The sequence below is a fragment of the Pyxicephalus adspersus genome, chromosome 3 (assembly GCF_032062135.1).
Source record: "Pyxicephalus adspersus chromosome 3, UCB_Pads_2.0, whole genome shotgun sequence".
In the NCBI taxonomy this organism is placed as follows: domain Eukaryota; kingdom Metazoa; phylum Chordata; class Amphibia; order Anura; family Pyxicephalidae; genus Pyxicephalus; species Pyxicephalus adspersus.
The window spans coordinates 94,498,518-94,512,466 of NC_092860.1; the positions used below are offsets into that span (position 1 = coordinate 94,498,518).

Below are 13,949 nucleotides of genomic sequence, written 5' to 3' on the forward strand. Positions count from 1 at the left end.
TGGTCTAGATTCTGCTCTTTGGTACAGGAATGGTGAACGGGGAGCAATAAATGAACGACCAGCACTGTATGATAGCTTTAGTTTTGTATCTTTTATTATTAAAATGTCACATTAATAAAATGAGCATCAAATGGTGAGTGCAGAAATTCTTAATTTGTCAGTTCCTTTATTTGGTGCATGTACGTTACAGTAACTAGAAACATTTCAATTTAATTTCATTTTAAATTAAAATTATTCTAGTTTTATACATATATCTTTATTGCTTGTTTGCATTCAAGTCCGCAGGTTTCATCTCAATGTCAACAGCAGCCCCCTGGTCCTAAAATTTAAAGAGTAAGGCTCTTGTTATTTAATATGATACTACCACTTTAATATTCAGAAATAAAAGTGATGAATAAATAAAAGAAATGAATTATACAGCTAGTAAATTAGTTCATATCATTTACACCAAATCAATGAAAAAGTGATTGAATGTGCTCTTTGCAATCATAATTAGTACAGCTAAGTACATTAACATTAGCATAACTAAGAGCATGAGATGACTCTAAAAAATACAGGAACAGGAAGAAAGGAAAAAATTTAGTCACTTGACATAAGTATAGGTTGATTGTGTAACTTTATTTTCCCAGACACCTACAATTAGTAACTGAATATTTGTTGGAGATACATGACGTATCCCACATATTCCCAGCTGTAAATTATTCTACCTTACATAGAAAACCACATTTTATTTAGATAATATGTATTAAATAATACTTTTGTTTAAAAAGCATTTGTTTTTTTCAGTTTTTTTGTTGTTGGTTTTTGCTTCTGACAAAGAAAGATTTTTTTTAAATCTTAAATTTTGGTATATTCCTGATACCTGCTTAGAAAGGGACCAAGATTCCTATATTTAAGGTACAGTACCAGAGAAAAAGTATTTTCCTAGCAACATAGCTTTTGAAGAAAAAACAGGCGGTGAGTTTGTTTGATTGAGGCATTATTGGTATAAATGGAAAAACCCACGCAAGCCTCCTCCACTGATCAAACTTGCCTTCTGGCATTACAAAAAAGTTAATAGGCAGACTGATGATAATCTGTGTGAGAATGTGATATATTTTTAGACTGGTAGATAATGATTGGTATGGACCAGTCATGGTAAGGTTGGGGCCAGTCACAGGTAGGGCCATTTATCCATTCCAGCAAACCTGGAATGGATTTTTCAAAGTCATTTGCAATTTGCTAGCAAATGTTTTGAATCCTGGACCAGATCCATTCCAGGTTTGCTGGATCACCCAGCTTCATTAACAAAAGTATATCCTCTCCAGCCTTGAAGAGCTTTAATATCAGGTCCCTTAAATCTGAACGCAAAGAAGTAACTAGAAAGCAAACTGGTATTTTTTAAGAGGAATTTGTAACAAAATCAAGACTTTTCCGTGTACTGCTATGGCACAATTAACATTTCCTAATGTTCCATTCAGGTAGCAAATCCTTACTTTTGAGGTCACATCCTCTTTAAATTAAACATTAAATTAAACATTGCATTACACTTTTTCTTATTTGGTTTCTCACCTTTATTTTTACACACAGGGAAACCCTGAATATGTTGTTAATTCTGGAAGGCTCCAAATGATAATTAGATTATTGATTCATATGTCTGGTTCTTATATGCCATCCCAAATAATGTACAACAAAATATCCATAAGTAAGGATTCTGCAAAAAAAAATAAGCAACCATTTCCATTCATCTGCCATTTTTATTTAGATTTTTGTAACATTTCTTTCATAATGTCTCACACTGACCAATACTAGAGACATTATCATACAGTGTGAGGACTACTTTAATATAAATAAGACTGTACAAAGACAAACCTGCTGAGAAAAATATTCTTTGTTTTTTGATCACTTATCTTAAATGGAAGAAGGTTATACAAAATACAAATACAACTTATTGGTTGAATATTCTAATAACTTTAAGATCACTGATTAGGGTTATCATGGTAAAAAAGACAGAAATCGAAATGAACAAATTCCCCTTGGCAGAGTTTCAAAAAGGAACTTATTACCGTTTGTACTTCTTGCACTGCCGAACACTGCACTGTTGAAAAGATATACTCTTGTAAACTTTGATGAGAGACCAATACTTTCAGGATTGTTGATCACCCATGCCCCCTCAGAGGCTTAATGGTTTCTCCCACCATAATATACATCACTACTATGTCCAATAGTGACATGAAAGTCCATGGATGGAACCAATAACAGCTGCAGGGGACACAGGACATTCACACACCATAAGTGCAATTGTTTCAGCAAAGCAGTCAGACATTTGGACATCTAGAAAAGTTCAAACCCACTATTATTTTGCAGCGTATTCTTTTTGTCAGGATTCATTTTTCTGATATAGTTGCTTTGAAATGTTCTACCTAGTATCAATATTTAAATGTAAATTTTTTATATAGCAACAGCATTTGGTAAGGGTTACTGTTAATTTACTCCTAATAAAATATAAGGAGATTATATATTTTCAGTAAAGCCACAAAGAGTAATAGGCTACAGCAGCCACTGTTGGTTGTAGGCGGGGTCAATGCCTTATCCTCAATCAAATGAGTTGGGGGTTTGGTAACACTAAATTACTGTAAGATAAAACCAAACCTGTGGCAAAGATAAAGCTAATGAACTAATTAATGAAGCAGGAAACTCAAGGCAGAAACTCTAACCTAGCGTATACATTTATTTTTGTTGCCTGTCAATGGACCATTGTACTATACAGTAGTAAAGAACAGCAATTTATCATACCTTATACTACAATAGCAGATGGTTTGGCAACCTATCGACAAGCATTGGTTTCATCTATATTATTAAAAAGCACAGCTACTCTCCCAAGCCTCTAGGTTTCACAACATGGTTTGGTGTTTAATGACAACCAATGCTAGTTTTGTCTTTGTCACAAGCTACCTATAAATGTTAATGCTTGCTTTGGGTAATGCACTTTGTACTACACCTTTGTTCTTTGCACTTACTGATTACCATAAGTAATCCATCAAATTGATATGCATTCAGCATCAATAATTAATGCTTCTTTGTATTATTAAAAGAAATGACAAAAATGTATGGTTTGTTATCTAAAATTGTAGCTTCTCTTTAACCTTAAGGAGGTATCGAGGTATTAGAGGGATAATAACTTGTACTTTGGCAAATGTTAGTTTTTGATAACGGTTACAGTCAATTGTTAGTCAATATAGCCCTTAAGATGTTGCTGTTACAGAATTCCTTGAATTCCTATTAATTCCCTAGATTGTGAATATAGTGCTGCCTTTCTCACGTTTTAAACCCTCAAATTGCTCTTCATCAAAACATGCATCCTAAAAACAATTAAGAGCACTGCTACCTACTTGGAAGTTTTGACTTTTTGTCAAATTGCTAAGCCGTTATCTTCATCTCTGCTCATGTATGCAGACAAAAGTGAAAAATGACTGCTAAACAAATGACATCCTGGTTCCCCTTTCTGTGTGCTGTGTTTGTTGGGACCCAATGGAATAACAACCAAGTCTCAAGAAGAGACTTTAACAAAGCTCACAGATTTTCTTCTGGTATATTTGTTATAAACTGATAAGTTTATATTAGGCACAGGTTTCTTTAAACATATATAATGGAAAAAAAACTCTTGAAGAGCAAATCTCCATGCAAGCAATTTAATACACATATTGGAACTGTTTTATCATCTAAATTACCTGTCATGTTGTTCAGCCATTTGTGTGATACACACAGTTCTGCCAAACTGTATAATATGATAATTATTTTATTCCTTGTTCCATTTTTTAGCTTTTAATAAGATCTGCCTATTTGCTGGACAATTAAGCAAGACTGGCTGAACTACTACTTTTCAAGCAGGTAAACCAAAATACAAACATGCATTTGAATCTATAATAATGAAATATAAGAGAATCACTTACAATGCAAGTTTTATGAAGCAAAATTATAGTAAAGTTGTGCAATAAGGTAAGGATTTAGGAAAGCAGCATTTCAGTAGTTTGATATTAAATGTAATGGACAAGCAAATATATAAATGTCAGAAATTAAGCTTTTGGCTGGAGTAAAGAACATTTTTCTAGATTTAGAAATCAAAATAAAAAATAAAAAAGGTAAATACCCAAAGAGGAAAATCTGTCTACTTGTATGTCTTACATATATACATACCAGCTAATGTATTTATATGTGTAGTTGGAGTTTATTTGTATGTCTATGTTTAGTTTACAGAATTTAACAGCCATTACTTGATATCCATTATACATGAAACTGTGTTAAAATGACCATCAACCAACAGTTTTAGTAGATCTGATACATAGGATCTTATAACCTAACATAGAAATGGTGTCCTAAAATCCAACTTCTGCCAAAAATGTTTAACTTTTTAAAAGTACAGAAAGTCAAGAAAAAATTCTCAAACGGGGAAGTAAAATAGAGTAGGGTTAAAATTCATCAGATTCACTAAATATACGTTCCAAACATTCTTCCTACTATACAAAGGGCAGTGGAGAAGGATTGGCAGACCAGGTATCCTTAAGAAAGACCATTTGAAACTTGTATATTTGGCATTAATCTTTGAGCAAATTGACTCCGGATACAATCTATTACTATGGATGTCACAGACATACCAATCCTTTGAGGCTCACAAATGAACTTCTATGATTTGGCAAAGAAGTGCTTTTTTGGGCTGTGAGGTGTTGTGTGCATCTACCTCCCCTTTCCCCCTTGTAATTGTTACTGATCCCACAGTTTTTGAGGAGTCTGCCTACATGTAATTGGATGTTTGTTTACAAAAGAGGGCCTGATGTATTAAAATTCTCCAAGGCCAGGGGAGATACACTTTCATCAGTGAAGCTGAGTGATTCAGAAACACTGGAATGGATTTATTAAAAGTCATTTGTGGTTTAGTAGCAAATAGGAATAGGAAAGTAAGAAATCCATTCCAGGTTTGTTGTATCACTGAGGTTCACCGATGAAAATGTATCGTCCCCATTCTTGAACTTTAATAAATCAGGCCCATTATCTCAATTGAAATTCCTGTGAAAGCAGATACCATCTATGAAACGTGTTGAATGTAAATTTTATCAAATTTTACCACACATAATAAAGTTTGTACAGGTTGACAATCGAAAATCTGGCCATCAACAATTTGGATCCTTCAGTTTCCTGGCATGAATTTCCCGGATTGCATTTCCAATACTGGGACTGCAGTACACTGTTTGGCCACTAATGTTTTCATGGCTCTGTTCTATAGAAACAACTGTTAGGTCTTGCTTATTATACTAAATACACGTTGAGAGACCCCTGCTGCCTGCTCCCTGGAACTGTGCCAGATGTCCACGGTGTTGTGAGAGGAAGGCTGCTCTGTGTGTGGAAGTAAGTATAAAAAAATTGGAATTTTTAAGTTTCATTCGCCGGATTTTTGATTGTCAACCTGTATTGCTTTTTAAAAATTGTACTATGACTGATTAGATCTGCCTAAAAAAGCATAGGAAAAGATTAGACCATCTGTCAGGCTTTCTATTGCTGTGTGAGATTTCCCTTTGCTTTCTGTCCTGATGATGGCGATCAGTGGTGTGGGAAATGAGGGTGAATCCCCCCAATAAAACATGGGTTGCAATACAAATCTTACACAGGATATAACCCTTCTTAATGATACAAATACAAATATATATTGTGTATAAAATGTTTAGGTAGATTTCCACTTAGAGGCATCATATGCCTTAAAACATCAATATTAATAAATGTAATCAATATTTGTTCAACAATAGAACTTGTTGGTGGATACATTATAATTCTAATGGTATTGTACTGTGCTGTAGCATTGCCAGTGTGTATTATGTAGTGAACAGCATACATGACAATGGTATAGCTAACTGTGCACCAGGCTATCTTGTTGTGCATTTGAGAGTGGTGGATGACATCCGGAATACATCTGTTTGCGATGTTTGGAGTTTTTCTTCTCTTTGTTTTTTTTGGGTTTTTTCAAACCAGTTTTCTTAGCTTTTTTACTCTCCTTGAACCATGGACCCCAAACTCCACCATTAAGCTTAGGGTTACTTCTTGGATCCTTTGGGGGATAACGCACTGGAACTGCAGATTTATTGAACTGTGCCAGTTTTCTAAGCAATTGCTTTACAACGTCTGGGTACTTTTCTGATAAGTCAACTCTTTCGTATGGGTCAGCTGTTATGTTAAAAAGCCACAAAGACTTGCCAATAGAGAGAGATACTCGCTCATTGTGCCATCGGTTAAGTCCAACATTGATGAAACTTTGTGGAGGCACCCAATCTCCATACCCAGGATTTCCAGTAAGCAATTTCCAGTGGTTCACCCTAATAGCAGATTGAATGGCAGTATTCCAAATGCCAAATCCAGCTGCCCAAGAACCATTTCTTGCTTTGATGTACATAGGATCTATATTGTGCAGAATGTCTATTCTTGGAGAAGGCATTTTTTCACTTATTGCTTCCCATATGTCATAGCCATCTAATTGCATGTCTTCATCTATAGTTCCCCCAGCCAGAGTAACTAATGTAGGAAACCAATCTGTTATATGTATGAGTTCCTTACACACATAGCCCTTGTTTTTAAAAAGTGGACTGTGCACAAAACCAACAGCTCGTATACCTCCTTCCCAATATGTGCCTTTGCTACCACGCAAAGGCCAGTTGTTACCACCGGCCATTGGTTGCCCACCATTATCTGAAGAATAAATAATTACACTGTTATTGTAGAATCCAAAATTTTTTAAAGCAATGGTAATGTTTTTAATTGCATCGTCCAAACATGACAACATTGCAGCATATCGTCGTCTATTGACATTAGTAATAGATTTATAATTTTCTAAATAATTTCCAGGGGCTTGTAAAGGTGAATGCACTGCTTGGTAAGCTATGTAAAGGAATATAGGTTTTTTAGGATTGTGGCTAGCCAAGATTTTCTGCACTCGTTGGGTGTACATCTCTGTGGAGTAAATGCCATGGTCATGTTCCCATGCTGCATTATCATTCTCATATAGGTCATATCCACATGTTCCAGGGCTGTCACATTTGTAATGATTGTAGTAATCTCCACTGCCCAAAAGCGATCCAAAGAAAGAATCAAAACCTCTATGTGTTGGCATGCATTCTTTACGATAAAAACCCAGGTGCCATTTTCCTACCATGTGTGTTGCATAGCCAACATCCTTTAGTTTCTGTGGCAAGGTCAGGTTGTCTAGAGGTAGACAGTTTGGTTGAGAAGGCCTTATAATAGAGTGCTGGAGGCCTGTGTGAATCTGGTATCTGAAAAGAAAGAGAAATATTGATAAGTTTAACGTAGTATTTTTTCCCTTTTTATTTCTGTGCACAAACTTTGGATATTTAAGTATTTACATTGTCTTAACAAGCAATAAATACTTGTTAAGGCTTAGTCTACACGCACATTTTTCCTCTTGCTGTAAAAGCCCCATGCTTTCAATGGGCTAATCTACATCAGGGCATTTCCTTTAGAGTTAACGCTCCCTATAAAGTTTTTAAAAATTAAAAAGCTGAAAAAACGCGATTCCTTGCGTTTTTCAGCATTTATAAGTGCTTGAAATGTAAACACGGTAAAAATGCAGGAAAACCGCAAGAAACGCGGCAAGCTTTAAAACGCCAATAAAAGTGCATTAATACACATATAAACGTGGTAGAAACGTTTACATACGTTTTTTTACAACCGTCTATGTAGACCAAGCCTAAAGTGATTGAAAAAGGCATTACTGTGTGAGAGTTTCACATAAACAAGAAAAACCTGGAAGAATAAAAAATTAAATAAAAGATATACAGAAGGCTAGCATTTTGTCTCAGCATAAATGCATTCATTTTAAACTACACGATAACTAGCTGTGTAAAATGTAATACATGGCATAATTTAAAGCATGCATGGGTCAGGTCTAAGTAATATACTAATCAGCACGTTTAGCAGCCAGGACACTGCATTATACCACATAGTGTACAGAGTGCAACATTAGGTAGCTTTCTCTCATGGGGCCCCTTATATTGCTTGTTAGTGGGGAGTTGTGGGAAAGGATGGCCATTCCATTCAAAGTGAATAGATGCAAGGTAGTCAGTGAGGGGTTGTACATACCTCCAAGATCAGCCCCTTCCTTTTTTCAAAGGCAACCCAACACCTAGTGAAAGCTAGGAGAACTAACAGATGCTAGAATGATATATCACCCCCACCACCACCACCTTACAATCCATCATGCATATTGCAGGATCATTAATCAATCTTCCTCATTATTGCACGTCTACTGTCCCTCTTTATAATTGTCCCCATTGGTGTCCATTTCACCACAGGATGAAATTCTGACTCATTTGCTTTACCTTTTAACCCACTTACAGCTATTTTCCCACTTACATTCCAACCTTACACATAAATACACCCCTAATTGCCCTCTTCACTATTTCAATAATTTGCAAATGGCTTCCTCGCTGATAACCTTTTCCAAGGTACAGCCTTAAGACCCCTCTAGGCATCTCCTATTAGATAATTATTAATTTATTATTAATAAACAAATAATTAATACAACTGGCATAAAGTTCTGAATTTTGTCTTTAAATTAGTCTCTTGTATTCCCCTATGCAAAAGAATGTAGGAAAATTGTGTGGCAGCGCTGAGTCATTCAAGCTCTGTTGCAATATGTATTTGCTAACAACCTGCTAAAAGAATGGAAAAGCAAAATAAGCAGAAGGGTTGATTCATCAGTTTGCTCCTGATCCTTAACTGTTGAATCAGAAGGCTGAATACATACCCTTGATGTTCTTTCTGGCATGGGATGTATATTTTAAAGCAGTAAATCTGATGTTTGCTGATGGAAAAATCAACAACTGCCAATAAAACACATTGGCAGTTCACCAGAGAACATTTGGTGAATGTCAAATCCACTGATTCCTAAATAGACCCCTAGGTGTTCACATGCTACCTGTCTGGCAAAAGCCATAGTTTTATATAGCAGTGCCTAAAAGTGAATGCCCAGGCATACACAAATGTACTACAAAACCTTCCTCCATCCCTTTAGAGCATTTTACTTTAATTATTCCCCGTGATAGTATCAGCAGGCTTTACACTCTTTGAAGGTCTGCTAAGAGGTCAGTCCAATGACATGTTCCCAGAGCTGCATCTGCCAGGAGCCATTTTTCCCATACACAGCATGTGGGCAGGCTCTTAAACAGAAGTAGGATGACCATCAGATGATTTTCAAATGAATGAGCACTGTACACACAGCATTGTCCTGTTCCATGTAAATGGTAGGGGGAGGGTGAGCGAGCTGAACCCCATTGTGCTTTCCCCCATGGAAATGCACAGCAAATGTTCCCACTTTGGCAGACTGTCAGTAGATAAGACAAGCATGAGTATTTGTCTTGGACGAGAATCTTCTGACTTGTATACATACCTTTCGCAGTCAGGGTAGCAACAACGGTTATTTAGGAGGTAAATCAATATATACATGTGGATTGGCACAGAAAGAAACTAGTGGAATAGTTGACTTTTTTAAAGTCCAATCGGCAAAGGCATGTTCTTTTGAGCTACAATAGAAAGTTGGAACCATGTGGTTATTCTTCAGTAGTTGCAGTGTTTTTAAAAGGCAAATGTGCATCTATTGGGGAGAATCTATAAATAAATGTTGGTAATATTATTTACCAGGTTTTATATACCGCCAACATATTACGCAGCGCTGTACATTAAATAGGGGTTGCAAATGACAGACGAATACAGACAGTGACACAGGAGGAGAGGACCCTGCTCTGAAGAGCTTGCAATCTAGAAGGTGGGTTTTTTTTGCCACAAAACACACTTGAATTAAACACTTTACTTGTTCATGTGGTTACATATTAAGTCTGTATGTACTATAAATGTGGTCAGGTCTGGTAGACAAACATATAAAGTGAATTCAATTGTTTAGTTAAGTTACGTATGTCTGCCTTGATCTCCCTCTGACTCATTCGTTTATTTATGAAAGAAGATTTAATATTTGCTGTGTGATGGATGAAATCACCTTTGAACCTCTGCTAGTCCATGATGTAACTCCACTGTGCCTAATATTAAATCCAGACTTTAGTTAAACAAATTATACCAAAATCTAATTCATTATTATTCACTAGAACAATCAGTGCTTGAAGCCACATTACTATTCACATTATTATTCCTTGCAAACATTTTTATAGAAAAGACAGAATAATGTATAAACAAAGGGTTATCATATTGTCCCTTATTCTGAGCAAGGAAAACAACAATTCTGTATATATATCCCATCAATATATTGCTGAGTATAGATCACCAAATGGCATTTGTTTTTAGCAGTAATGAGACACCAGGGTCATGCCATCACAGATAACACATAGAGATTCATTCTCACAAGAAAAGCTCTATGAAATGTTACCATCATTCTTTCATTTTATTACAACACAGATGAGAAAAATAACAATATCACTGATATTTTTAGCTTTGATTGGCTCTCATTGTTGAAAACAAGAAATATTGACTATATTGTATATTGTTTTGACTATACAGTTGAAATACTTGAGTTTTTATATAAATTGTTGGGCTTTATCAAATACTATTGTTGTTTACTACAACTAACAAGGTTATGAAAAAATATGAGGAAATCATACACATGCTCAACCAATGAACAGCATCAAGGTTGATAAATTGAGATGTTGTCTTTTTGTAGAACGATGGAAGGTTTATGTTTTCTATCATCAACAAACTGTAATCATAAGGAATGTCCTTATCTGTCACTTACTCCTTATTACATGGGTCAACATTACCTTCCTCATAAGAACAAGAAAGTCAATGTCCTTGCAACCTATTCTTTCTGTGCTGTTAAGGGGTATTGTCAAAGAATTTCAAATATAAAAGAAGATAAGATTTCTCTGCAGATTTATTCCCGCAGTACAGAGAGACAAGTATACTGATAGCAGTAATAAAGCAAGCCTGGGGCTTGTTCAAGGCAGAACCTTTATATACATTTGTCAGAGGAAAACAGCCAACTAACAAATATCTTAGATCATAAAAAAAATTGCCTTTTTGGGAGAATTTCTTTACCTATTTTGTGATCAATTATCTTTGAATCTTAGATGCCAATTGTAACTGATTTGGCAAATAATTTATGATAAAACAAAAGTATTTGCAGTATATCTTTTATTTGGTACACCACATTATTTAAAACCCTGGTGGCCGCTTTTTTTATAAATGTACACACAAATTTTTATCAATAATTTTGTATACAGTACATGTTCAAGAATAATGAGTTAACCCTGCTCTCTACACATTATGATATGCTCAGGTAGTCTCCGGGTTACATACTAGATAGGGACTGTAGGTTTGTTCTTAAGTGGTATTTGTATGTAGGTTGGAACAGGTACATTATTTTAATAAATGCAGCATGGTGTCAGTTACTATATAAAATGCTCACTGTAAGTTATGAACAAACAAAGCAAAAAAAAAAAAAAACTTTATAGAGCCTAGACATTCATTAACTTCTGAAGCAAGCTGTGTTGCACTTTTCCTTGGTCTTTAAAGAGTTACAAAATGTTGCAGAACAGCCCTAAAGATCACCCACAACCTCAGCTGTGTTCACTAAAATGCACCCCCCCCCATCAAGCCTCTGTCCTGCACATGAGCGAGCAGGAAAGCCCTGTTTGTATCTAGAAAATATCCTTAACCCAGGGATTACCTCTATTATATAGTTTGGATCAAAGCATTTTCTAGTGATCTAAATAATTTTCTAATTATTTTTTCAACACTTGATCATTGCTGCAGTTTTAATTGATGTTCTTCTTAAGGTAGGCTGAGACCAAGAATTTTGTAGGTACTGCAGACTCAATTTAACCATGCTACTTTATGGCACACCTGAAATTCTGTGCGGTACCCATTTTGACCTCCCAAAATGTTTTTTAAATTCCAAAGTTTATAGGTATGTTATTGTAATACCCATTTTGGTTGTCATTGTATAACAGTAAACATAAGGAAATGGTAATGGTTTTAGGCCAACTATTTTATTTTATGTTGTCATTTTTTAAGCATTATATTTTTTCACTTTTGTATGTATATAAATTCTTTGTCATGTGAAGATTGAATCTTGGGCTTTTTAGCTCTGTAAACAAAAATCAGTAGTCAGGAATCATGTAAAAGGAAATAATCATATAAATAATACTAATAATAACAATAATAATATTTTTATCTTTAATGTATGAACCAAAACCAAGAAACAAAATTACTAAATGTGTATTCATTTTTCACATGATCAGCATTAAATTCGGGGGCCATGTATGATTGCTTATGTTGAGACTTCTTGTTGACCTCTTTTTACTTTGTCTTTTATATTTTATGTTTTTGATTATAAAGATAAAACCCCTCATTTTAGGAACAATTAGAAAGTAATTAGAAGTAATTTCCCACAGAGGAAACATTATGCACTGCTAATGCTAATAGCTTGAGGCAATTAGGACATTTCTTATCATTTGTATATCAAAGTGCAGTAAGCTACAGAACCAAACATCCTAATATCTTTGCTGTGGATGGCGCCAGCTGTGAAAATCTGGAAATTCGGTCCATTATTTAGCTTTTCCTGTCAAACATATTCATCAAGCCATGTAATATTCTGTAAATGTAAAATCACATTGTCAATCTTTTGCAGGGGTTATTAACACATTATGTGTCATATTATACCTTAGATACCAAAACAGTTTTTCCATTTTCCAATAGCACTGGTAGACACTAGAAAATGTAGGAGTTAACTGAAGACCTCCAATGAATACATTCCTGAAAATAAAGTACACAACTAAACGATAATATGTATCCTTTGATGCTTCATTTTCATCTAAAAAATATATTACTATAACTAATATAAATAAGAAGTAGTATAAATAACTGTAAATAAAAAAAACTGGAATTGCATGCACGTAAAACAATGAAAATCAGAAATGTATCAAAAATACAAAATATTATCAAAAGTATAAAATAATGAAAACATTGTTTTACATCAAGCTAACAGTCCTCTAAAATATATTTAAACATATAGGGGTCTATTTATAAACCAGTGAATTTAACATTTACTTTTTCAGGAGGAGTATCTTCCAGTCCACGTGTTTCAATGGCAGTAATTAATTATCCATCAAGGAATGTTTTTAGTGAATTACAGATTCCCTGGTTTATAAATAGACCTTGTAATGTGTTTATGAATAAATAGTTTGTTTGAATACCAAAATGTTTCAGATTTCATGAGCCACATGTATGCCTGTGTTGTGTTTTTTTATTCTTTCTTTTTATTTGAACTGTTTTATTATGCCTATTGTTTTTTATTACTAAGTTGCCCCTTTTTTTTAAATCTGGTAACCCCATCTCCAATCTAAGAAGTACTGGCTGGCTTACTGGCTTCCTCACAAATACAGCCCTAATGTGTAAATACATAATACTATATTGTGAAATCCCTAAAGTATAAGTCTCTATGAGATGTATTCTTGAAGCCTTCTTAGTGAAATGTATAGCTCACTGTTTTATCACCTTCTGCCTAATGTAGGAATACACATTTACTATTCAGAGTGTCCAATCAAATGTTGTCTTTTAATTTTGGATAAGGATGGGAAGGGATGGGACAGCATTGTCAGTTTTGAAAGCAGGGAGATTCATATTATTATTAAATAAATGTTTATATTATTTCCTCCTGCAGTAAAGACAAAGGTGACTGAATGCAAATCAACCCATGCAGTGACCAAAGGCTGATTCATTTTAGCAACAAACTTAACTGAACAGCAACAGTTTCATCATCAACAGCCTGGCCAAAAAAAAAGTAACGCATTCTAATATTTAGCTTTTATAACAGCATTAGTCATGGTATTATTTTGATAGGCTTCTGCAATTTCACAACATATTTTTTCATCTAGTTGCATTTGTTTTTCGCCACACTCTTGTAT

At 34.7% G+C, this 13,949-nt stretch overlaps 1 protein-coding gene across 1 annotated transcript in view; it reads right to left on the reverse strand.

Moving 5' to 3' along the window:
* Window positions 1-429: 429 nt before the first annotated feature.
* ARSJ (arylsulfatase family member J) overlaps window positions 430-13,949 on the reverse strand; it is a 45,336-nt gene continuing 31,816 nt past the window's right edge. The window contains exon 2 of the mRNA XM_072405763.1: window positions 430-7,292. Within this exon, the coding sequence (XP_072261864.1) occupies window positions 5,879-7,292 (1,414 nt within the window). The 3' untranslated portion in view covers window positions 430-5,878. The remainder of the gene's footprint in view (window positions 7,293-13,949) is intronic.